The following is a 27,239-nucleotide window of genomic DNA, read 5'->3' on the forward strand; positions in this document are numbered from 1 at the left end:
CCGCCGCCGCGCCCCTGCCAGCTCCGACCTCACACCGCGCAGCACGCCCAGCGAGCATAGGCGCTGGCCCGGCCCGGGGCTCGCCGGGGAGCCGGGCTGGGGGCTGCAGGGGCCCAGCTCCTCCTTGCTGTCCTTGCTGGTGGAGGAAGCTTCTTCCTCATCCTCCTCCTCCTCCGACTGTTCCTGGGGTCCGACCTCTGGGCCTTGGGCTGCGGCGGGCGCGGGCAGTGGCCTGCCTTCGGAGCTGACCAGCAAGAGCCAGGCCGGTGGGGCTGACGCTGTCCCCAGGCCACCGCATTGGAACGGGCAGGGCCCCCGGACCGCGGCTTCCACCCAGAAGAGTGCCTTCCTCTCCAGGCTGAAGTCGTGCTGCCGAGAGAAGCCGACGTCAGGTCGTGTGTGCAGAATAAATGATTAAAGAAAGACTAGAGCAGAATAGGCAGGTGGTGAAGGACCAGCCAAACCCAAACTCACTGCCGTCTAGTTGATTCCGACTCATAGTGACCCTATAGGACAGAGTAGAGCTGCCTTATAGGGTTTCCAAGGCTGTAATCTTTACGGAAGCAGACTGCTGCGTTTTTCTTCTGCAGAACAGCTGGTGGGTTCAACCCACTGACGTTTCGGTTAGCAACCGAGCCCTTTAACCACTGTGCCACCAGGGTCCTCAGTGAAGGACAGAGGAGGGAAAATAAGAAAGCAGCGAGAACAGGAACTAGCAGCCCAGGGCCTTAACCACGGTGCCACCAGGGCTCCGTGGTCATCTGGGTAGCCAACCGGAAAAAAATTAAGTTGGATCCGTTCTCACGCTACACACAAGCATGAATTCCAAAAGGATCAAGAGTCAAATGTGTGGTATGAAACCATAAAAGTACTAGGAGAAAACGTAAGAGAAATCCTTATAACCTCAACATGGGAAAAGAGGGATTCTCACTTTGAATCAAAATCCAGAAGCCATAAAAGAAAAAGATAATTTAAATACACACACAACCTGCATGGCAAGTACATCCCATGAGCAAGGTCAAAAGACAAACCACAAAGTGGGAAAAAAATGGCACTCACATCACAGACAAATGGCTAACTTCAATAACACAGAACCAAAAAAAAACCCAAACCGGTTGCCATTGAGTCTATTCTGACTCGTAGAGCCCCTATAGGGCAGAGCAGAACTGCCCCATAGGGTTTCCAAGGAGCAGCTGGTGGATTTGAACCACTGACATTTTGATTAGCAGCCAAGCTCTTAACCACTGCCTAGAAATAGATAAGAAAAACAACCAACAGCCCAACAGAAAAATGGGCGAAATACAGGGACAGTCTATAGAAAAGGACATATAAATGGCTCAGTATAGGAAAAGATGCTCATCATAAGAGAAATGCAAGTAAATCTGCATTGAGATACCATTTCCACGCATCCCTCCAGGAAGACTTGAAGTCTGATGACACTCTGTTGGGGTGTCTGTGAGGAACAAGCACTCTTGTGTATTGTTGGCTGGGATATAAATCTGTACAACCCCCATGGAGGGCAATTTGGCAATATACTCACATAAATTCCCAGCAGAGAAGTAGACTAGGAGAAGGAGGAGGCCTAACTGGCTGCCAGGACTGGGCGTGGGCGGGGGTGGGGAGCCTTGTGACGAGGCCAGCCGGCCAAAACCCCTGGCTTGGCTGGTAGTGGAGCTCTTAGGGTGACTTTCGGGCAGCAGTGGGTGGAATCTGGAGAACTGTGTGAACTCTCTCCAGCTGCACCACGGAGGCTGTCAGTGAGATTCAGGCTCAGAGACTCGGCTGTGACCAGCTCTGGCCCCGGCTCGATGCACGGCTCTTATGAATCCTTTGACCTCTCTGGGCCTCAGTTTCTCCATGTGGCAGGGTCAGGTGATTTCAGCTCCCTCGTAGCTCTGCCTTTAGTGGGTCCACGTCTCCTTACAGGAAGCTTCTTTCTGGAGGGGGCTGAGCTGAGCTGTATGGGTAGGGAGGTGTGGAGGGGCCTTGGCCTCCATGCAGTCTACTTGTCCCTCTGTCCTTCCCTCCCTGTGTTTCTAGAGACTATGACCGGAACACCGCTCCCTGAGAAATCTGGCAGTGTCACCCCAGCTTGGGATGGGCCCTGTCGAACTGCTGGGGGGTCTGAGAAGGGTCCTCATTTCTACTTCTAGAGGGAACTTTCAGAATAGCCTCTTCCCAGCTGGGCTTGAGCTCAGCAGGGAGGGAAAAACTGTGATAATCCGCCTGTCCTACATGTTTGGAGCCCTGATGGTGCACTGGTTGAGAGCCTGGCTGCAAACTAAGAGATCAGTAGTTCGAATCCACCAGCCACTCCTTGGAAACCCTTGGGGCAGTTCTACTCTGTCCTATAGAGTCGCTATGATTCAGAGTCGACTCAAAGGCAAGGGGTGTGGTTTTAGGTTTTGACTGCATGTTTAATAAAGCAAGCTCCTCTTCCCAACATAGGCTTTCCAGCCTGAGTGAGAGGTCACAGCACAAGCTGCCTGGGAAAGCAAGAGCTCCTGCCCCACCGAAGGAGGGAGGGAGGCCTGGACACTCTGCTCTGGACGTTACAAAACTTTTTCAAGCTTTGAGAATTCCCCTACGTCCCCAGGCCGGGCCGCTCAACCTTCCCTCCCCAGGTCTCTTGTTCCTGGACTGTGCGCTCTCCTCCTGGCTTCCCTCTAATCTTTTTTTCCTTCATACCTTACCTGTCCTGTGTCTCTCACATTCTGAGTCCTGTTCTCAACTAATCTGAGATGACCTGGAATTAGGGAACCTTGGTTTTACTCTTGCCACTAACTTTGGGCAAATCATTTCCCTTCCCGGAGCCTTAGTTTCCTCATCTGTAAAATGAGTTAGAGTTGAACCAGATCCCAAACTTTTCTACTAAGTACCCTGTAGGCAGTAGAGAATGAACACACAACAGTCAGGGGACCCAGCCCCAAGTGGCCCAATGCCAGCTCCACAAGCAAATTTGTTCCTTTTTCTAAATTCATGTGAATTTTGCTTTCTACCCTATAATCAACTTGTGTTATAATATAAATGCAATGGATTTTCTCTCTAATTCTTCAGGTAAACTTGACTCTCCAGGAAGTTAAGCCATGTTTATCCTGAGGTCATGGGTGATGCCACCACATGGAGGGGGGTGCATATCCCAATATGACGGCCATGGGGCCTGGAGTGCTCCAAGGGCACCTCCAGGGCAGACGTGCTATAGGTCTATGAATAGTAATCCCTTCTAACCTGTCTCAAGGAACAGTCTGAATTCTAACAAAGGATTCTGGAAATAGTGTCTTGGCCCAAAGGAGTGATTCTAATGATGGAATTTTAGACATGGTGACAGGCTGACAGTGAAGAGAAGAATCGGCACATCCTTGCAAGGACTCTCAGCCACTTCCCACAGGCAGCCTCCCAATTATCCAAAACTTAAAACAAGCTCTATTAACAACTCCCATCGCCAAGCTACCAGCCTTCTTCATGAAACACTTTTTCCTCTACTGGGTCATTTTCAAACTCCCAAGAATTTACCAGAGCAGGCCTGGCTGCTCTTTAAAGTCAAGGAACAAGGCCCCATAGGGCTTAGCCTCACCCACAGACCCACAGACCCAGGAGCTAGGAGAGAGACAGACAGACAGAAAGGCATACTCACCATGGAACCCAGTAGAAGCTCCCTGTAAGCCGGGACACTGAGCTCTGGCCCAGAGAGGGCCTCTGTGTCTATCACAAAGCCCTTGGACACCTTGAAGGGGACACCATCCAGGGCATTCATTCTGTCAGAGTGTAGAGATGGCTGAGCAGGGCTAGGGCAGGCCCCCTGATGGTAGGGAGAGAGTGCAGTCCTGAGGGCCTGGCTCAGGCCTCAAATGACCTTTTATAAAAATAAAAGTATAAGGATTGGAAAGGAAGAAATAAAAATTACCATCATTTGTATATGACATAATTACATGTAGGAAATCCAAAAGAATCTATGGATAAAGCTATTAGAATTAGTAAGTTAATTTAGAAAGGTCATTGGATAAAGAGTCAATATAAAAAAATCAGTTATATCTCTGTCTTAGTCATCTAGTGCTGCTATAACAGAAATACCACAAGTGGATGGTTTTAATGAAGAGAAGTTTATTTCCTCACAGTCAAAGTAGGCTAAAAGTCCAAATTCAGGGCGTCAGCTCCAGGGGAAGGCTTTCTCTCTCTCGGCCTTCTCATCAGCGTTCCTCCGGACTAGGAGCGTCTCTGCGCAGGGACCCTGGTCCAAAGGATGCGCTCTGCTCCCGGAACTGCTTTCTTGATGGTATGAGGTCCCCCTGTCTCTCTGCTCACTTCTGTCTTTTATATCTCAAGAGATTGCCTCAGGACACAATCCAGTCTTGTAGATCAGGTCCTGCCTTACTAACACAACTGCCACCCATCCTCCCTCATTAACATCATAGAGGCAGGTTTACAACATACAGGAAAATCACACAGTACCAGCAATCATGGCCTAGCCAAATTGATACACACATTTTTTGGGGGACATAATTCAAACCATGACAATCTCTATATACAAACAACAAACCATATAAATGGTAGCATTTTAAAATTTTATTAGAGATTGAAATTTTAAAAAGATACCATTTACATTATCATCAGCTACCTATGAATAAATGTAATACAAGATATATAGGACCTCTACACAGAAAACAATAAAACATTAGATTAAATGGAGGAACATAGTATGTTCATGGATCGTAAGATTCAACATTGTAAAGATCAATTCTTCCCAAATTGATTTATAGATCCCAGGAATCAAAATTCCAACACTTTTTTTTTTTTTTTTGGTATAAATTGGCAAGCTAATTCTAAAATTTAAATGAAATATTAAGGGCCTAGAAAAGCCAAGACAATGTTGAAGAAGCAACATAGTTAGAAAGTTTATACTATCAGAGATCAAGGCCTACTTTAAAGTTACAGGAATCAAGACAGTGTGGTTGTCTTAGGCTGGGTTCTCTAGAGGAGCAAAACCAATGAAGCACATATATATGTAGAAAAAGATTTATTTCAAGGAAATGGCTCATGCAGTTCTGGAGGCTGGCAAATCCACAGGTCAGGCATCAGGCTGGAGGCTTCTCCTGACTTGTGTGATTGCAGGAGATGATGAGCCCAAAATCTGCAGCTCAGGTGACAGGCTGCTGGCTCATGTCCCAAGAACTGGAGGTCAGATGATGATGAGTCAGATACAGAATCCAGAGAGAGCTTTGCCAGAACATCCATATATATTGGATGCAGACCAAACCCCCAAGGAAACTCCCTTTACATCAGATCACAAAATGGAGAATAATTACATAATACTGAGAATCATGACCTAGCCAAGCTGACACATAACATTAACCATCACATGGTATTGGCATGGGGACTCACAAAGAGACCAATAGAACGGAAAAGAAAGTCCAGAAACGGACCACACATATATGGATCTTTAATTTATGACAAAATTGCAGTGTGATAGGAAAAGGATGGTGCTTTCAATAAATGGTTCTGGGTCAATTGGATATCCACATTGTGGGGAGGGACAAAATCTTTTTTCTTTTTTCCTGTACAAAAATTTATACATACATTGTCATGTGACTCTAATTGCTCTCCCCATACTGTGACAGCACACTTCTCCTTTCCACCCCTGATTCCCCATGTCCATTCAACCAGCTCCTAACCCTGTCTTCCCATCTCACCTCCAGACAGAAGCTGCCTGTTTAGTCTCTTGTATCTACTTGAGCTAAGAGGCACACTCCTCATGAGTATCACTTTATATCCCACAGTCCAGCCCAATCCCTGTCTGAAGAGTTGGCCTTGGAAATTGTTTTAGTTCTGGGCTGATAGGGAATCCAGAGGCCATGCTTTCCGGGGTTCTTCCAGTCTCAGTCAGACCATTAAGTCTGGTCTTCTTACTAGAATTTGAGTTCTGCACCCCATCTTTCTCCTGCTCCATCTGGGACTCTGTTGTGTTCCCTGTCTGGGCGGTCATTGATGGTAGCCGGCCACCATCTAGTTCTGGTCTCAGGCTGATGAAGTCTCTGGTTTATGTGGCCCTTTCTGTCTCTCAGGCTAATACTTTCCTTGTGTCTTTGGTGTTCTTCATTCTCCTCTACTCCAGGTGGTTAGGACAAATCGATGCATCTTTGATGGCTGCTTGCAAGCTTTTAAGACCCTAGACACCACTCACCAAAGTAGGATGTAGAACATTTTCTTAATAAGCTTTGTTATGCCCATTGACCTAGATGTCCCCTGAAAGCATGCGGGAAGGACAAAATCTTGACTTCTACTTCATATCATACACAAAAATAAATTCCAGGTAGACTGTATAGCTGAATGTGAAAAGTGAAATAATAAAGCTTGAAGAGAAACTTAACTGCCCTTGGAATAGGCAAACATTTCTTAAGCAGGTTACAAAAAGGACTAACCATAAAGGAAAAGACAGATAAGTCAGATTACATCAAAATTAAGAACTTCTATTCATCAAAGACATCACTAAGAGAGTAAAAAACAAATCACAGAATGGGAGAAGATATTTACAACACATATGTCTGAGAAAGGACTCATATCCAATACATAAAAAGAACTACAAATCAATAAGAAAAAAGACCAAACAAATATAAACAAAAGATTTGAACAGGTGCTTGACAAAAGAGAATATCCAAATGGTCCATAAATATATGATAAATTGTTTGACCTCATTAGTCATCAGGGAAATGCAAAATAAAACAATGAGATACAACAGCATGTGCACTGTTGGTAAGAAAGTAATTAGTATTAGTCAAAGGCATCTACTAAAGCCAAAATCTGAGAATTAAAAACTCATTCACACAGAGTTCAAGCTCATGAATGCCTGTAATATATACTGAAATCTAGGCTCCTGACCACAGTCTGGCATTTTGCAAATGGTCAGGGTTTACCAGACAACCTGAACCAGAGAGTCTCTCTGGCTCAACTGAATCTGTCATGCCTGCCAGGATGATGCAAAGCCCTGTTGCTAGAGGTCACTGAGGTATTCCCACCCACATATGAGAGTATATTGTTCCTCATGAGAACCAAAAAAACCAAACCTATTGCCATTGAGTTGATTCCAACTCATAGCAACCCTATAGGACAGGGTAGAACTACCCCAGAGGCTTTACCAAGGAGCAGCTGGTGGATTTGAACTGCTGACCTTTTGGTTAGCAGCAGAGTCCTTAACCACTCTGCCACCAGGGTTTCCTCATTATGAGAGGTGGGTAGGTAATCTGAGTGCAAGAGGTCAAATGGTAACAGGTGGGCAAATCTCTTAATTCTCTCATCTCTTCCCCCCTCTCTGCCCACTCTCGTCAGTGTCTTACTGTATGTAAGACTCAAAAGGCTTCCCTGCCCCTTGCCTGGGAGGTGGCTGTTTGTTCTGTCTCCATTAGACAGGATCAGGCAGGTCCCAGTGTAATCAGTAAGTTATCTGCCCCATCAGCTGGTTCTTACAGAGGCCCTTTGAGGTAAAGGGTGTTGTAGGGGACACAGGAAAGTTCAGGTCTTTGGCATTCTCAGATTTATCATTCACATTTTCAGATCATTCAAATTTTGAGCCACAGGGAAAGGCCATAATTTTGTTGAGACCCAAGTATGAACAGTTTGCTCACTGAGCGGGTGCAGAGGGCCACCCCCAACCCCGTACTCCTGTCTGACCCAGCATCTGCATCTTAATATTCTCTACTCAAGCCAACACTTGCTTCTGGGGTAATTTAAGAGTTTGAGGATTCTGGGCACACTCTCTTAATAATGACAAGAAAATGTTACAGAGCAAGGCATGATCTAGTTAGAACATATTTAAAAACGAGGGTCATCTTTGCAAAGTACAAAACGGAAGGTACATATCATTAAGGAATGATATTCTCCAGAGAAAGGAGAGTGCTCTAGACCTTAGTGGGGGCTGGGAAGCTTCAGGAAACAGATGGACTTGATCTGGGCCCTGGAGAGTGGGAGAGCAGCCTGTGAGCAGGGAAAGGGTAAGGTGGAGAGGAAGACCCCAGGAAGGGAACAGCTTGAGCAAGGGAGCAGAGGCAGGGAATTGAAGGACCTACTGAGGGGGAGACAAGTTGTTTGACTTAAGTAGACAGGAAGCAGTCTGCAATAAGACTGAAGGGTAGATTAGGGTAGAGCTGGGAGGTCCTTAACTCTAGCTTGAGTGCTGACTTCATTCAGTAGATGGTGGAGACACACCTGAAGGGACCTGCGGATGGGGGGTGAGATGGGGTGGAGGAGTGGGGATTTTAGGAAAGCTAGGCTGTGTATGCTTCAGCAAACCCAAAAAACCCAGGGCCTCTCAAACACCAGTCAGTGAGGGTGCGCCCATTTGACTACATGTGAGCCTGGGGGGCAGGGCCGGAAGAAGGCATGTGAGCCCCTAAACACGATAATCTGTGGTGCCTCCTCCGCTTACTCACACATGCGAACGGATATGTGAGTTATAGACATACATGTATATACGTGTGTATGTGTCTATGTGTGTCTTAGCTATCCATGATGTAACTTCTTTTTAAATGAGACTATAATATTAGTGATTGAATGCAAAAGTGGCGCATGCCATTTTAGCGGAATGAGATGAACTGGATTATAAAATTTTAGTGGATGTGGACTACTAAGATTTTTACTATATACCACATTTTCTACAAAAAGAATATTCTACAACAGAGAAAATCAGTCAGTGAACTTAGTTGTCTGAACAATCTATGTAAAATTCTGTTGATCTCCCACAATGAAAAATTGACTTTCACCAATTTTGCTTTAAGCGGCTCATACTTCAATTTTGATGCTTGTTTTGTAATAAATGCTATAAGTATAAATGAAGATTCCATAAAAGAAAATTTAATGATCAAAAACAAGTATTACAACAAATTACTATATTTTATTTTTAGGAAGATCTTTCATTCTCTAACATGTTATAATTAAAAACATTTCTTTCTATTCTTTGCTCTCACAAATTCTTCAATGATTTCATCACAATTAGGCTGCTGAACAATATCTACTTCCATACACAGAAAGGATAATGAATCGAGTCTTTCTTGAATCATTGTTATGCACTGAGGGTTTCTGAGTCCGGATGAAAATGAGCGTTCTGCTGTGCAGTTTGTGATCATTAAAGTTAGGAATATGCATAAAGCAATTTCAACATTGGGAAATATACATATTTTATCTTCTATTATGGAATCATACATGCCTACATGAGTAAAATTTGTCTTTCCTGAATCTGTAAACTTAGCTCTCATGAAAGAATGAAATTGTCAAACTTCTCTATAAAGGTTTGTACTTAAGTCATCCGGATAAGCCTGCACTAATTTCTTGGATGTCTTCATGCATTCTTCATCAGGTATATCTACATTGTTTAACGAGGAAAATCTATCTGAAAGAACTTCATACACTTTCGCCCTTCTTTTCATGCAAGATTCAAGTGTGTCAATGATGGTGTAGTATGCAGTTATACGAAATTGACCTCTGGCACTCAATGATACTTCTGGAGCATTTCCGTGATTTCCTTGTTTCTTTCTAATGCTTCCGTGACGGTGAACTGCTTGATGATTAGTATTAGACAGTATTTGTTTTGTTGTGTTTTCAAAATTTTCAAAATCTTCTCTTAAATTACACAAATACCCTGTTAATGATTGGCAGAGATCTGTCCATGTCTTTAAATTTACTTCTGGATCTTGGAGAGCGTGACTTGTCCGATGAAAATGCTGCAATGTATTTATTCCACATAACCAGCAGAAATACATACTCTAGCGTTTGCATTTTGTTGGCGATGTTCTCAGCTTCTCTTTTGGTATCTCCTTTTTGTGTCTGGTCTTCAGCAATATTTTCTAAGGCATCTAGAATCTGAGGGTATGATTCCAGGATTGCACTCGCTGCTACAGCATGAGCTTCCCAACACGTATTAGAAAGACATTTTAATACACAGTCATTGCCTAAATATGTTTTGACAGCTGCCCATCGCTGAGTAGAGGTGGCAAAAAATGTGTAGAGTAACTGAACAGTAGAAAAAAAATTAACTGCTTCCGGACAACAATCTACCATGCTAAATCCTACAAGATTAAGTGAATGTGCAGCACATGGTATGAAAATGGCATTTTTAGTACCTTCTAAAATTTTCTGTTGCATGCCTTTATAATGCCCTGACATATTGGCAGCATTGTCATAGGACTGGCTTCTGTGCTTAGAAAAATCAGTTTTGCAAACTTTACATAAATAGTGAAGTACTTGATTTGCAATTTCTTCACCGGTATGACTTTTTAAGCTAATAAATGTGATAAATCACTCGACAGGTTTTCCATCTGTTAGAGATACGTGTTTTAAAACAATAGTTAGCTGATCTGTATAAGAAAGACCAGGAGTGGAATCTACAGACAAGCTGAAATATTGAGCTATACTTATTTCATTGAAAATAGTTAATCGAACTTTATCACTTATCAAGTTTATTAATTCTTCACATGTTGTTTTAGACATATATAGTGGGTTGCCCTTCCGTGTTAACATATTTTGAGATGTGACCTGCTAAAAATGGATCAAATTGAGCAACAAGTTCAAGTAAACCCCCAAAATTTCCATTTTGTGGGGACCCAAACACTTCCTTTCTTCCTCAAAAAGATAGTCCACATTCAGTGATGGTTATAATTACAACAATATGTTGCAATGTATTCATTCCACATAACCAACATAAATACATACTCTAGTGTTTGCATTTTGACACTCTCCATTAATTTGTGTTTTTGGCTCATGAGTTAAGTCAAAACCATGTCTTTGGTTTAAACATGACAACATACAATCTCTGCTATCAATTTCATTTAGTACCTCGCCAGTTCCCTTCCACTATGGCAATTGCTTTTCCTTGTGTCCTATCTGCTTGGCATCTGTGGGTCTTTGCTTTGGACAACTGGTACCCCTGTTTTGTTGATGCCCTAAGCACATGCTTACTTTGCTTACTGGGTAATCCATCCCTGCTGGGGAGGGTAGGGGGCAGAGGATGGGACTTGTGGTAATTGGTCTAGGGTGGACCCAGGCAATGCCATTAGCACTGTTTTTTAAAGCTCTCCACTATACTCTCAATGTCTTCATTCTTGCCCACAGCTTCAATTATAAACCGTTCACAGCAAAATTGGTGAAAGTCGATTTTTCATTGTGGAAGATCAACAGAATTTTACACTGATTGTTGAAACAACTAAGTTCACTGACTTATTTTCTATAAATTATCTATATGCCAGTGACTCACAAGATTTTGTAGTTCTCTTCTGAGATCAAACTTACAAACACATGTGCTTACTCAACAAATCCAGAGTGAACTCCCCTCCCCCAAATTGCTCCTCCTCCTCCAGGGTTCCCTGTCTCAAGGAATGGTAGCATTTATCCAGGTGCACAAGCTTAGAACTCATCCCTGACACTTTCCTCTCCTTACCACTGCCCATCTCAAATTCCCTGCCATGATTTATCTCCCGAATCTCTGGAATCCAGCCATTTCTTTCTACCTCCACATCTATCATGGGAATCTAAGCACCCATTATCTCTCACTTGGACAACTGGTTTCTTTACATCTTTTCATGCACTCTTAGACTGTAATTTTGTTCCATACACTGCAGCAAGAGCAATCATTTCAAACACAAAACCAAGCCACTCCCCTGCTTAAAATCCTCCAATGGTCCCCAACAACTCTCAGAATAAAAATTAAACTCCTGACAAGGGCTTCTGAAGCTTTGCAGGGTCTGGCCCACACTCGCTCTCACCTCCCATCTTACTTCAGCCATGCTTTTTGTCAGCTGCCAGCGAGTCGGGCCTGACTCGTAGCGACCCCATGCACAACAGAACGAAACACTGTCGGGTCCTGCACCATCCTCACAATCGTTGCTATGTTTGAGCCCACTGTTGCAGCCACAGTGTCAGTCTGTCTCTTTGAAGGTCTTCCTCTTTTTCGCTGACCCTCTACTTTACCAAGCATGATGTCCTTCTCCAGAGACTGGTCCCTCCTGACAACGTTTCTAAAGTATGTGAGATGAAGTCTCGACATCCTCACTTATAAGGAGCATTCTGGCTGTACTTCTAAGACAGATTTGCTCATTCTGGCAGTCCATGGTATATGCAATATTCTTTGCCAACACCGTAATTTGAAGGCATCAGTTCTTCGATCTTCCTTATTCAATGGCCAGCTTTCGCAAGCATATGAGGTGACTGAAAATACCATGGCGTGGGTCAGGCACACCTTAGTCCTCAGAATGACATCTTTGCTTTTTAACACTATAAAGAGGTCTTTTGCAGCAGATTTGCCCAATGCAATATGTCATTCGATTTTCTGATTGCTGCTTCCATGGGTGTTGATTGTAGAGCCAAGTAAAATGAAATCTTGACAACTTGAATCTTTCCTCCGTTTATCATGATGTTGCTTATTGATCCAGTTGTATTTGTTTTTTTTTATGTTAATGTGTAATCCCTACTGAAGGTTGTAGTCTTTGATCTTCATCAGTAAGTGCTTCAAGTCTTCTTTACTTTCAGCAAGCAATGTCGTGTATCCACATATTGTTAATGAGACTTCTTTCAATCCAGATGCCATGTTCTTTTTCATATTGTCCAGCTTCTCGGATTATTTGCTCAGCATATAGATTGATTAAGTATGGTGAAATGACACAACCTTGATGCACAACTTTCCTGATTTTAAACCATGCAGTAACCCCTTGTCCTGTTCGAATGACTGCCTCTTGGTCTAGCTACATTCTGCATAAGCACAGTCTGGAATTCCCATTCTTCACAACATTTTACATAATCTGTTATGATCCACATAGTCAAATGCCTTTGCATAGTCAATAAAACACAGGTAAACATCTTTCTTGCATTCTATGCTTTCAGCCAACATCCATCTGACATCAGTAATGATACCCCTTATTCCACGTCCTCTTCTGAATCCGGCTTGAATTTCCGGCAGTTCTCTGTTGATGTACTGCTGCAACTGTTTTTGAATTATCTTCAGCATAATTTCACTTGCACGTGATATTAATGATTGTTGTTGTTGTTAGGTGCCACTGAGTCAGTTCTGACTCATAGCGAGTCTATGTACAACACAACGAAACACTACCCAGTCCTGTGCCATCCTCATAATCGTTGTTGTGCTTGAGCCCATTGTTGCAGCCACTGTGTCAATACATCTCATTGGGAGTCTTTCTCTTTTTCACTGACCCTCTACTTTACCAAGCGTGATGTCCTTCTCCATGGACAGGTCCCTCCTGATAATATGTCCAAAGTATGTAAGATGAAGTCTTGCCATCCTTGCTTCTAAAAAGCAAGTACTTCTTCTAAGATGTTGTTCGATAATTTCCGCATTCCGTTGGATCACCTTTCTTTGGAATGGGCATGAATGTGGATCTCTTCCTGTTGGTTGGCCAGGTAGCTGTCTTCCAAATTTCTTGGCATAGACGACTTCAGCCATACTGGCCTTCAATTGCTATGGTCTTCTTGGCCCACCACAGGGCCTTTGCATATGCTATTCCAGATACTTGTAATGTTCTTCTTCCCTGTCTCTTCCCCCAAACTAGTTAACAGCTGTTCATTCTTCAGGGCTCAATTGAAACATCACTTCCTCAAAAAAGGTTTCCCTGACTTCCAAATTTGGTTAGGTTCCCCTAGTACAGAGGCTTTCAAGATTTTTTTTTTACTATGACTCATAGTATGAAATACATTTGACTTTGCAACCTAGCATACCAAAACCCAAACGTGTTGCCGTCAAGTCGATTCCTACTCATAGCAACTGTACAGGACAGAGTAAAACTACCCCATGAGGTTTCTAAGGCTGTAAATCTTTACGGAAGCAGACTGCCACATCTTTCTCCCATGGAGCAGCTGGTGGGTTTGAATCACTGACCTTTCAGTTACCAGCCAAGTGCTTAACCACTGTGCCACCAGGGCACCTGCAACGTAGCATGCACATATATAAGCTAAAAAATGATCATTTTTACTCGGAATTGACTCGATTGCAACGAGTTTGGTTTTTTTTTTTGTTGTGTTGTTACATAATACACTGATATTTTCTATTATTTCACCTAAATGTATTACAGAATCTTCAGTCTGAAAATTCTAATTCATAATTTCATAGAATCACGCTTTCCTTCAAAGCACTCAGCACATTTATTTTTATGACTGCTGGATCTACCTCCCTCAAAACCTGTATTCTCCTTGAGGTTAGGGAGTATTGGGTATTTTGTTCAACATTTTATCCTTGTACTTAGCAAATTATCTGGACCTCAACAGGCACTTAATAAATATCTGAACAATGAAAAATATAAATCCATTAGCAAGTACTTTAATTATCTGTATAATCATTAAACTTCTCTACTGCAGACTCTAACTCTAGCTGGGCAGGGCAGGAAGTCTGTCTATCTTGCTCCTCTTTATGTCTCCAGCACCTAGCAAATGGTAAATAAAAATCATTTTCCAAAGAACACAGTTCAAATCCTGGTATCTAGACTCTGGCAAGCATGAATGAATGAATACAGTTGAGAGAAGTATCTACTGCTCTGCGTAGTTAAGCACTCTGACATCAAGTTGCTTCAAAGACCTCAATCTTTGGTTCAGGGCTTATGAGAAGTCCAGTTTACTCCAGAAATCAGAACTCGCATTGGAAACAAATTCTTCATGGGTGTCAGGCCAGGAACTACTGTGTGGATGCACGCAAAAGTAAACAGCTTATCATCCAGGAATAGTTCATTGGTTCTAAGCATTAAAAATACTAATAATGATTTAGTTAGAAATATCACATCATCTCTATTCTTTAAAATGTATCATTACTAATACTTCATAGCATTCATGTGTCTCTTATATATTACAACATTATATTTATTTAATGGAACAAGACATGCTTTGTACTCACCTTGTAATTCCCAGGATAGCTTCTCTGCGGACAAAACATGTAGAAGTAAAAGGCTACAACAGATGGTGTAATTCTAGCTAAGCTTCTTGATATATCCTTGCACAAAAGTCACATGGACATAGGAACATGAATGGCTTTAGATCAGAGTGACTAAGCTAGCCGGCTTACAGCAGCAAATCCTCTGACGTCATAAGCTCAGCCACTCAGGTTGAACACCCTTAGTATTTAACATCTTTATTGCACAGCTTCCTAATCTTCCCTGTATTTACCTAATTTCTTAAAAATAAATGCTTTTGTTAGAGCTTCTCACAAACCAAGTCTTCTCTACTGGGAAATAATATAAAACAATATTCTTGCATGTAGGGAATGATGAATCAGCAGATAACTGGTTAACTTTCTGGTTGTTCTTTGACTTTTATTCTTCTATTTTCATTAATTCATATTCAATATATAAAGAATTTAAGTATAGAAAGGATATTATTTACAAAAGGGCTGAAGGCTCAACAGAACTGTAGTTCCCAGAAGAACAAGAAACAATGACTAACCCAGTACCAACGAACATCCCTATCACAGACTGTGGTCTTTAAATATCTTTTCCAGGGTAGAAGAACCAGGGCTCATTGGAGAAATGACTGGTCCCAGATCTGGGACAGAAAATGTACAAAATAAGCTTGGGAACAGAATACTGGGATAGTATCAAAAGGACTCAGGAGCCAAGGTAAAGAGGCTCCCACTGGCCAAAGATGAAATAATAAAGATAACAACAATGGATTGAAACATAAATATGTTTAGATTGGAGTTCATAATGATACTTAAAAACTTACTGGCCACCTTTGGAAGATGCTAGAGAATCAGCTCATTATTTCGGTAAGTGGTAAATAAAGAGAATTAAGTATTTATCTCGTCTTTCCTATACAAACTGTACCCCACAGTAACCAATTCTTTGATGAGAAGTTTCTATTTTTAGAGATAGTCCAGCTAATAAATGAAGAATGAAGACAGAATTAAAACTATCACCATTTTGTAAGCCCTAGTGAGTTCATGGATCTAGGTCAACAACAGCAATGTATGGATCATATTTAGATCCTAATTTGAACCAACGGTAAAACACATTTATCAGATAGGGAAATTCGAACATTGATGGAGTTTGATGATATGACTAATTTCTTTAGATGTCATAATGGTATGGTGATTAAAGTTTTAAAGTTGTCAATAATAAAATATTTATGAATGAAGTAATATGATGTCTGGGGTTTGCTTCAGAATAATCCAGGATGAGTTGTGAGGGTGCAGAAGACACAAGATTGGCCATGAGTTGACAATTATTTGAAGCCGGGTGACGGGGACGTGGGTAATCATTATACTATTCTCTGTACTTTTGAATACATTTGAAATTTTCCATATGATTAAAAAAAAGAAAAAGACAAGACTGTGGGCCAAGATTCCAATGGCATTGTTCATATTCTTAGAAGTACACTCTTTCTTTCTAAAATTGTAGAGAACCTGCAGCTACTGCTGCATACAAGCAATAAACGGGGGAAAACGTCTTTCCAAATACAAAACAAAAACAACACTCACTTGATTAAAACCTTGCAGAGGCCAAATGAGAGGAAAGAGGGTCTGTTTATTTCAACCTGGGGTTAAATGCCTTCCTTTCCTTGAGTTCTGCTGGCTGAGCCTTCCCCGAGTCCCTGCTTTACTACCTGACGAGCCCCTATCAACACAGGTATCTTAGTGGCAAGGCAACCTGGACACCAAACAAACATCGTATCATTCAACTCTGATTTCTACTTTTCCTGCATTTCATCAGAGCAAATGGTGAGAGATTTATAATAAAAAGGCACACAGAGCTGTGGAGTTATGTGAGGCTAATCACATGGGATTTTAAGGTTTATGAGCTTAGACATACACTTTGGAGGGGGAGTACTGGCTCTCACACACTGTGTGTTAACTCTGTAATGCATAATGTATAAATTAAACAATGCAAATTAAATAACAGAAGAGGGGCAAAGGGGTCAGTGCCCTTCCTGATTATCCAAAGTTGGATTTTGCGGACTAATTTGGCTCTCAAGATTCATCTTCCTGTAGAAAATGCCTATTTGATAAATTTGAATTTTGAAGTGAAAATGTGTTTCATCAATACAAATTCTGTGTTTAGTGATTCTGAAGGCAACATAACAAATCAGGAGGAAAGGCTCAAACTAAAAAATAAAAATGGTATTTATTTAGCTTTTTGGAAATATAAATAATACAATAAATGATAAAAAACAAAATACGAATGAAACAAAACAAAAAATGGACATTTTATATGACTGATCATTTCCAGGCACAGAATATATTCACGAATATAAAAAAATAAATTTTATTATTTTCTATCCGATTTCTCCCCAGCTTTGACTACATGGGAGACCTGGTGGCGCAGTGGTTAAGTATCTGGCTGCTAACCAAAAGGTCAGCAGTTCAAATCCACCAGCCCCTCCTTGGAAACCGTTAGGGTCAGTTCTGCTCTGTCCTACAGGGTTTCTATGAGTCAGAACCCACTCAGTGGCAATGGGTTTTTGACTACGTGAGTGCTTTTGGGAAGCCTGAGTCCCTAACAAAATTCCACAGCTACAGCGGCTCCTCCAGTACAACTGAGGTTAAAGTCCCGCTCCTACAGGGAAAAAATTTCTATCCTTAGGGATTCTGAGCTAGACCCCCCAGGAACTTAAAAAACAGCTGCTTTCATTAGAATCCTTCTAACACGGGGGAAATGCAGCCATCATCCATTTAAACACGATCAAATGTGGGCAGAGGGACTCTTCAGGTTTTCTAAGTTCTCAACATGACTACGAAGCTAGGCTACAGTCTTTTCTGGCAGCCCAGCCTGCAGCAAATACCATCTTCCTTCCCAGCAGCCTCCTAAGCTCCACCAAAAGCGGGAACGACAAAACTGAAGATAATGAGCATTTCTGACCTTTCTTCCTGGAAGTTACGAGGGCTCTTTGGGTAGAAGGTAAGGAGATTTTGCAACAACCTTGCCTGTAACACTATTGTGGGAGGACAGCTAAATCCACCCAGCACACACCCGGATTGAGTGTATGTGAGTACTTAACTATCACCACACAAAGAAGTTCAGAGTAAATCACCAAGTCACTCTAGACCAAGCCCCTCAAAACAGAGGCAAATCTGGTGAACCAAGGCCACTGCCTGTGCTACCAGTTAACCCCAGTTCACCTAGGTCCTTTGCTGAAGAACCGTATTAATCTCCTGATTCAAGAGGCACCTCTGGCCAGGATAGAGCACAGAAGGGAAAGACAACTTCAGGGTAGGGCGAAGCCACACAGAGTTCAGAGGTTCTGCTTTAGTCTACAGCACAAGACGACGGCAGCATCTCTAACATTCAGAGCTCGAAACAGCCTTGGCTGGACCACACTCCTGGAGCATCTTTACTAATGCAGCTTAATGGCGGTTGCCCAGATGTCGTTGCTGGGGAGCGGAGGAAGGACCCATCCTTGGGGAACGGAGTTGCCTTTGGGATGATCGGATGGCACCAGGTACTGATCCCAGTCATGCCTTAATAAGAACATTGTACAACAACTGCTTATTTCTGTTTTATTCTCAGCAAGGTGTTTAGCAACTAAATATTCTATTTCTAGGACTTAGTTTTGACTGATGTACTAATCCATTACAGAACTTCTAGGAATTATGCAAAAGAATATTTCTTAAATGTACACATAAAGAAGAAAAAACTAAAAATAAGAACATATTAGCTTACGGGTAACCAAATAATGAATATACATGTTTAAAAGCTAAGGCTTGTATACAATCCAGAGATGTATTTTTCCCAGAACATAAACTTGGTATGCTAAAGAGCACTCTTTTATAAGAATCACAAATCATTAGAGCTTTGGAAAGGATCTCAGAGATCACTTTGTTTTGTGATTTTCAAACCATGCTTTGAAGACCCCTAGAGCCCAGTATATGCTTTGAGGAGGTCTAGAAACAACTAAGTGTTTTCAGTCAATAACAGATTTAAACCACCTGGGAAACCATTCATTCTGTTGTGCATACTGATTTCTCAAGAGACTGCATTTGGGACGAGTGCTGCTCCTAGTTCTGACAGCCACCATTCCAGTCCACCATCTGCATCTTACAGATGAGGAAAGTGAGACCCAAAGAGCTGAGAACTTTTCCCAGCTCATTAGTGACTGCAAATGAAGATGAGACTCTAATTCCCCTTGTTCTTAGCTTGTTTGGCTTTGACCTGTAAGAGTTCAGGAGCCAGTATGGGTCTTCAACAGTTTCCACAGGCAAGAACACAGGGGAGAGTTTCTCTTCCTTGGTCTGTTTAGCACCAGAGCAGAGAATCAGGAAAAGGAAGCCAATGCCGTAAATCATCCTAACAGCTCTAGCACGGGACAATACAAACGGGCCAGTCACAACCTGAGTTTCCATTTCCTCACCTGTCACTTCTCAAGGATTAATGAGAAGCGAGCAAGACGACTGTGGCATTGTTGAACCTTGGGAACATTATAAACCCATAAAGAACTTTAAAAAAAAGATACAGCAATAGACCTCAACAATGTAATAAGCGCTTCATCAACTGCGTCTTGCTACCTAAGGGAAAGGCAACAGTTGGAGAGTCTACCCCTTTACCTTATCTGGATGAGCGCTGGCAGGGAGTGTTCAGCTTGGAGGTAATACTGTCGGAAAGGCTCCAAGAGGTGAGCAAGTGGGAACTCATCTAAGAAAGGAAGGTACAATACCATGTCATCACGCTTTATATCTAGAGTGTCTTTCTCAAAGCAAGGTGACTGGGCCTGTGATTGCGACAATATGATCAAATGTGTTTCATCTTTATCCGTTATTTCCATGATAGAGTGAATCCTGAATGTGTCATTTGCGGCCTACTACCCCTTAGCTTAAGGAACCCTAGTGGCTGCTAACTAAAGGTTGGCAGTTCAAACCCACCCAGTTGCTCCTGGGAGAAAAGACCTGGCAGTCTGCTCCTGTAAAGATTACAGCCAAGGAAACCCTCTGAGGCAGTTCTACTGTGTCACATGGGGTTGTGATGTGTCGAAAATTGACTCACCAGCACCTAACACCACCACCACCCCTTAGCTTAAGCTGAGATCATCCATGATGAGAAGAGCCAACTTAGCATTTTCCTTTTCTCCACTGGTTACTGAGGAACCTACCTGGGTCCCCAAATAACTTGGACTCGATTTCACGCTTCTGAAGTAAAATTTTCTCCTTTTCTCTTCTTTGTTTCTTTTCCAGTTCTCTTCTCCTCTCTTCCTCCTGCTCTCCTTCCAGCATCACTCTGAGGGCTCTCTCTTCAGCTTCATACAGTTCAGAGCGCTTTTTAATGAGTTTTCTCAGTCGCTGCAGATGATGCTCGAAAGTCTCATCTGCTGAGGCAGGAGGACAGACCCCTGGGCGAAGAGATCCAAATGGCATTTTAGACAAAACTGTTTCATATCCCCAAATTAGAACATACCTGTGTTCTACTAAGCAAACTCAAAGTCCTGTTTTTGAGTTTGCTTAGAATTTGTAAATTCTACTCAATCTTCAAGGCTCAGTTTGGTTTTCTTGAGCATCCAATTGCTGCGATCCTGGCCCATCTTTCTCTGAACTCACTCGGAACCACACCACTTAACACCCTTGATTTTGTTCGAGTGGTCCTCATCTTCCAGTGAGTGAGCTCCCTAAAGGCTGAAACTTACCTGTGAGATGAACAATGTTCCCTCTGATTGAGTCTGAAGTTTTGGGAGCACACACTTCGAATGGTGAAGAAGCAGCTACACTTAACCAGCCACACTGATCTCAGTCTGCTGCTGACAGCAGGTGGCCAACAGCCTCCAGCTGCCTGGTTTCAGCACTGAAAGGCCCGTGTCCTGGGAAACTCCTCAGTACTAAGAAAACCAGAACAGTCGGTCACCCCAGTTAACTGTGAGGTCAGCTAACGGTACGGTTAACATTTAGAAAGCAGCAACCGGCACTATTTGATCATGAACTGCTTATTAGGTGAAATCAAAGAATTATTGCTTCACATAGTTAAGGAAAAAAAAGCAATGCTCAATGAATACTTCAGTGGATTGCAGGTCTGCACTCACTATTGTAATGGCCCTGCAAATAAAAGCCGAGGAAGCTGCTGGGTGTTTCAACATCGACTGATGTGGAATTGGCCCATCCTGTCAGTTCTTGAAGATTTTAAAGGGAAAGGTATTTATTACACAAACGTTTCAACAACACCAGATACAAAGAAAAAAATCATAATCCAGCTACCATAAGCATAATCTACACGCTCCTTTCCAAACTTTTGTGCCCGTATGTTAGCAAGTGTATATGGTTCAGCCTTACACAGATGTAATTTCCATGTGGCTGTACAATCACCATTAATTATCCATATTCTTTTCCAGTCCTCATAATTATTTCAGAGCTCTATCCTATTTCATCTCATCAATGCACCATAATTGACTTAACAAGCAGCAAGCTCAGGGGTCCTCAAGGCTCCCCTCACTTCTGACCTCCCGGCTCCCACTATTCTCTTGGGTTGGATTATTTGCTCAGACAACTCACAGAATTCAGGAAAGTGCTATACTTAGGATTAGAGTTTTATTAAAGCAAAAAAGATACAAACGAAGAGATGCATCGGGCAAGGTCTAGGAGGGTTCCCAATACAGAAACTTCCATGTCCCAAAAAGGGATGTACCACCCTTCCACACGCATCGATGGCTTTCACCAACCAGGAAGCCACGGAGCTTCTGTGTCCAGAGCTTTTACTGGGCGTCTCATTAAGTAATTCAAACACCAGCTGCTCTCTCCTGAAGCTGGCTGATAATACAGGTGATGAAGCGGTGGGTCTTTGAAAGGTCAACTTCGGTGAAGGGAAGGGCAACACACAATACAGGGGAAGTCAGCACAACTGGACCACAGCAAAAGCAAGTAAGTTTCCTAGGCACATCAAAACACTTTGAGTAGCTGGAGCTGCGGCCTGGGGACCATAGCTTCGGAGGACATTTAGGTCAACTGGCATAACATAGTTTATTAAGAAAATGTTTTACATCCCACTTTGGTTAAGTCGCGTCTGGGGTCTTAAAAGCTTGTGAGCAGCCATCTAAGACATCTATTGGTCCCATGCTACTCGGAGCAAAGGAGAATGAAGAAAACCAAAGACACAAGGAAAATACTAGCCCAAAGGACTAAAGGACCAAATGAACCAGAGACTCCACCAGCCTGAGCCCAGAAGAACTAAATGGTGCCTGGCTAACACCAATGACCACCCCTACAGGGAACACAACAGAGTCCCAGACAGAGCAGGAGAAAAATGCAGAACAGAATTCAAATTCACAGAAAAAGACCAAACTTAATGGTCTGACAAGAGACTGGAGGAACCCCCGAAACTATGGCCCCTGGATGCACTGTTCACCTAGAACTGAAACCATTCCCAAAGCCCACTCTTCAGACAAAGATTAGACAGGACTATAAAACAAAAAATAATACATGTGAGGAACATGCTTCTTAGCTCAATCAGATACATGACACCAGATGGGCAGCTCCTGTCCAAAAGCAGGATGAGAAGACAGGGAGGGACAGGAACTGGTTGAATGGACACAGGGAACCCGGGATGGAAAGGGAGAGTGTGCTGTCACATTGTGGGGATTACAACCAATGTCACAAAACAATATGTGTATAAATTTTTGAATGAGAAATTAACTTGAGCTGTAAATTTTCACCTAAAGTACAATTAAAAAAAAAAAGTGGGTCTTTCTGGCCTGACCAGCTCCCCCCAAGAGTCACCTCATTAGCATAACCCATTAGGTTAGATGTAGTCTGGACCCCTCCTCAAAGACAGCTATGATAATTGGGGAAATTCTGAAGTTTTAGAGGTTATTTCTCAGGAACCAAGGACAAAGACCAAATTTTTTGGGTAAAGTTCATGTAAACCCCACAGCTCCCCAGCACATACACGTACACAGAGCCAGCAACACTCTTGCTCTCTCGTTCCTTCACAGCCAATCTTTTAACAAATTGACTCCACTGTTTGTCTTTTTCACCTCCTATTCACTCTCCAACCCATTCTAGTCTGGCTATTCTATCCCTACCACTCCACTGAAGTGCTCCTAAAAATGGGACTTTTGTGCCCTGCTGGGTATTAATTCCCATGGATGTTTCTTAACCTTTATCTTACCAACAATAATAACATGGAACGCTCATATAGCATTTACTATGTTCCAAGACTGTTTTAAGTATTTATATATACTTACTAATTTAATCCTCAAACACTCCATGGCAGGGGGGTACTATTATTATTCCCTTGTTATGAACGAGGAGACTGAGGTACAGAGAAGCTTAAGTAACCTACCCAGGATTACACAATCTCTCTGAGTATCTGTCACTTTCCAGAAGGAGCGAGGGGGCTACTTCTTCCTCCTGAGTCTATCGTTTCCTCTTGTCTCTCTGTTCTCTTTGGTGGCCTCCTCTTTACCCACCTTGATTTTGACATTCCCTAGGATTTTGTTTTCTCAGCCCTCATCTCATGCTACACAACTTCCTTATGGTCATTTCTACCCATGGCTACATGCTGATGAACTCTTATCCAGGTTATTCTACAGATACCTCAGCTCAACAGGTCCAAACAGAACTTGTCAACCCCAAATCTGTTCATCAGGTATCACCACTCATTCCGTAAACCAAGCTAGAACCTAGAAGTCATTTTTGCCTTTAGCTCCCATATGCTCAGTCCCTGCGTTATTTATATGGGTATATATATTACTTCATTCATATCCGTAAATCCATTTACTTCTCTCCAACTTACTGTCTGCCCCTTATCCTGTCCTTGCCCAGGCTACAACAGCCTCACCAGTCTCTCTCCCACCCTCCCACAATCTTGGATGCCCCAAACCTTTTCCTACTCTGCCAGCACTGATCTTTCTCATCATTTCTCTCTCTGGTTAAAATCCTTCAATGTTACCTTACAGCTTGAAACACAAGGTGAGAACTCTAGCCTAGCCCACTTTGCAATGTGGCCCTGCTTATGTATCCACCCTCAATTCTCACCATTTACTTGAAGGAGCACGTTTTGAAGAGAGAAATTAGGAAGCTACTAGTTTTCTTTTTAAGTACACACACAACCAGTTGTTACCAAATCACTGTACATTAGTCAATTAACTCCACAGAAGTTGCTTATTTTTATAGATCACAATTCCTCCTAAAATTTCCCCCTTCTTTTGGGCAGCTATTTAACCATCAAAGTGAGGAAGAGTAATACTGAGAAATTATGCTGGTAAATTCACTTGGTAGCAAGTTTACTGAGCACTCACTCATGAAGGATGTGAGGTGAGGAAATATTAAATAGTGGTCCTCAGGTTTTTGTTTTCTAATAAGGAAGAGATAAGGTGTCTTAGTTATCTAGTGCTGCTATAACAGAAATACCACAACTGAGAACTTGATGGTGCCCAGCTACCATTACTGAACGTTTTGATCAAAGATTCCACAGAAGAATCCTCATCAAAAGGGGGAAAATACAGAATTTCAAATTCTTATGGAATTCAGACTTTCTAGAGCCATGAAGGTTGGATGAACCCCTGAAACTACTGCCCTGAGATGATCTTTAAACCGTAACCAAAAACATCACCTGGAATCTTCTTAAAACCAAGCAATAGTAACTTAACTAGTAAAAAGTCTGCCTTGAGCATTACGCTCTTTTAAGAACTATCTATATGGGATGAAATTGAGAAGAGCAACTTGAAGGATTAGGTAGGAACCTCAGGGGGCAGTGAGTTTATGTTAATGGAGGAGAAACAACTCAGAAAAGGAGGGTGAGAACGGTTACACAACCTGAGGAATGTCATCAATGTCACTGAACAGTACATGTAGAAACTTGAATTGGTTATGTTTTGCTGTGTATATTCTCAACAACAAAATATATATATAGAAATACTCCAAGTGGTGAGTGGCTTTATCAAACAGAAATCTCCTTTCTCACAGTTTAGGAGGCTAGAAGTCTAAATTCAGGGCGCTGGCTATAGTAGAAGGCTCTCTCTCTGTCGGCTCTAGCGCCAGGTCTTTGTTTCTTCTCAGCTTCAATTTCTAAGTTCCTTGACTTGTACCTTCTCCATCCATTAGTGCTTGCTTCTCCATGCTGGATATGCTCTTTTTGTATCTCAAAGGTGACTGGCTTAAAACACACACTACACTGATAATGGCCTCTTAACATAGCAAAGAAAACCCATTCCCAAATGGGATTATAACCACAGGTGTAGGGGTTAGGATTTATAATGCATACTTTTGGGGGACACAATTCAATCCATAGATGCTAACTCCCCTCTGACTACTCATGAGTACCCCAGAAGTACTACAATGGGATCATCTGTATTATCTCTGAGACCTACATTTGAATCACCCATTCTCTAGTATGCCGGCAGGCTGATGCCAATCATTTAGCTAGTTAATGAGCCTGACTGTGCAATCGTCACATCCCAATAAAATTTAATTAAGGGTCTGAAAGAGTCACAGTTTTCATTTATATTTTAAACTACATAGGAGAAATCATTTGCTATAGTGGTACTTGCTTATTTGTGTTCTCTCAAATATCCCTGGTGAATGTCAAGGGTCTACAACCTACGAATAAGGCAGCCTGTGGTCCACACCAGATACAAGTGAGAAGAAGGTCACCTCAGCCCAGATCAGGAAAGGCTTCCTCAAAGATGTTGCATCTGTATTTGGTTCTGATGGATAGTGAGGGCTTAAAATGGCAAAGATGGGGACTGAGGGCCCTCCAGACAGACTAGCAGGAGCAACGATCCAGACAGGCAAATGGAAAGCATGACTGGGAACTTCTAGAAAACCAGAAAGGTGGGAGCCAACTTTTGAGGAAAGGCTTGGATTGCTGGCTACATCTGGCACTCCTTCCAGAGACCACTGAGGTCTTCTGAGCCCAGAAGTGACATTCAGGGAAGCTGGGAAGCTCTGTGCAGTCTGCAGGGCACTCCTTGCCCTATCCAACCATTCACATGTGCAGTGGGTTCCTACCGGTGCTTCTCTTTTCATCCTTGGCTATTGTCATGGATTGAATAGTGTCCCCCCAAAAAATATGTGTATCAATTTGGCTAGGCCATGATTCCCAGTATTCTGTGATTGTCCACCATTCTGTCATCTGATGTGATTTTCCTACGTGTTGTAAATCCTACCTCTATGATGTTAATGAGGTGGGATAGGTGGCAGTTAGGTTAATGAGGCAGGACTCAATCTATAAGACTGGATTGTGTCTTGAGCCAATCTCTTTTGACATATAAAAGAGAGAAGTGAGCAGAGAGACAGGGGGACCTCATATCACAAAGAAAGCAGTGCTGGAAGTAGAACGTATCCTTTGGACCAGAGGTTCCTGTGCTGAGAAGCTCCCAGACCAAGGAAAGATTGATGACAAGGACCTTCCTCCAGAGCCAACACAGACAGACTTCCCCTGGGGCTGATGAGCTGATGCCCTATATTTGGACTTGTAGCCTACCAGACTGTAAGAAAATAAATTTCTTTGTTAAAGCCATCCACTTGTGGTATTTCTGTTACAGCAGCACTAGATGACTAAGACAGTTACCAAGGGCTAAACATCTTCTGAGGCTTTCTGCTTCAGAAATTCTGAGCTACTGCTACCAAGCCCAGTTACTCTATAGCATGAAAATAATTAGGAAAAGTATCAAGCATTTTTTGCTTCAAAAATATCTAGGGGGTTGTGGTAAAAAAGGGGAAGAACTGCAAGGAGAAATGCAAAGCCACAGTTACCTTTCCTCGCTGCAGCCTCTTTCCTCAGCTTCCTCAATTTCTCCAAGGCCCGAAGAAGGTCCACCATTCTTTTGGTGTCTGCTTGTTTTTTCCTCACTTCAGATAGGACACCATCAGCGGCAGCTTTCAGTTCCTGCTCCTGGAGGAGAACCAGAGCCCACAAGACCTACCATCAGGAACAACCTTACAGCAGAGAACAGCTGCCTGGCAGGTCAGATTTCAGAGAATCAGACCATCACAGGTTTAAGACAGACTCTACTGGATCTACATCTCAATTTTCTGGGCCTTGCACAACTCCCAGCCAAGGGATCATCCCCTCCACTGACGACAACTCTCATCTTAAAGGAGAAGCACTTCTCTCTGCAGTTTCCATGTGGGCAATAACGGTCTTTGTTTCTTCCTCAGTGTTTCTACAAGTGTGGTCTAAGGAACAGGGCTTCCTTGTTAAAAATGCAGCTCCTAGATGCAAAGATTCAGACTCTCGTGGAAGATAAGGAATGGGGCTGAAGAAGCCCAGGACTCTACAAAGCTCTCAGAGTGACAACCTACACACAGAGTTTGCACCCCACTGCTCTAGTGTCACAAGGATCTCTTCCACATG

The 27,239-nt window shown here is 42.6% G+C and overlaps 2 protein-coding genes across 2 annotated transcripts in view; both read right to left on the bottom strand.

Moving 5' to 3' along the window:
* UBAP1L (ubiquitin associated protein 1 like) overlaps positions 1–3,823 on the bottom strand; it is a 23,004-nt gene extending 19,181 nt beyond the window's left edge. Inside the window, exons 1-2 of the mRNA XM_004374795.3 lie at positions 3,635–3,823; positions 13–369 (exon numbers count right to left, since the gene is read on the bottom strand). Of these exons, the coding sequence (XP_004374852.2) occupies positions 13–369; positions 3,635–3,754 (477 nt within the window). The 5' untranslated portion in view covers positions 3,755–3,823. The remainder of the gene's footprint in view (positions 1–12; positions 370–3,634) is intronic.
* A 10,846-nt stretch (positions 3,824–14,669) lies between these two features.
* Positions 14,670–27,239, bottom strand: part of PDCD7 (programmed cell death 7) — a 14,530-nt gene continuing 1,960 nt past the window's right edge. The window contains exons 2-5 of the mRNA XM_004374668.2: positions 26,639–26,777; positions 20,053–20,289; positions 19,511–19,598; positions 14,670–18,427 (exon numbers count right to left, since the gene is read on the bottom strand). Of these exons, the coding sequence (XP_004374725.1) occupies positions 18,304–18,427; positions 19,511–19,598; positions 20,053–20,289; positions 26,639–26,777 (588 nt within the window). The 3' untranslated portion in view covers positions 14,670–18,303. The remainder of the gene's footprint in view (positions 18,428–19,510; positions 19,599–20,052; positions 20,290–26,638; positions 26,778–27,239) is intronic.

Source organism: Trichechus manatus, unplaced genomic scaffold (genome assembly GCF_000243295.1).
Source record: "Trichechus manatus latirostris isolate Lorelei unplaced genomic scaffold, TriManLat1.0 scaffold00030, whole genome shotgun sequence".
Lineage (NCBI taxonomy): Eukaryota > Metazoa > Chordata > Mammalia > Sirenia > Trichechidae > Trichechus > Trichechus manatus.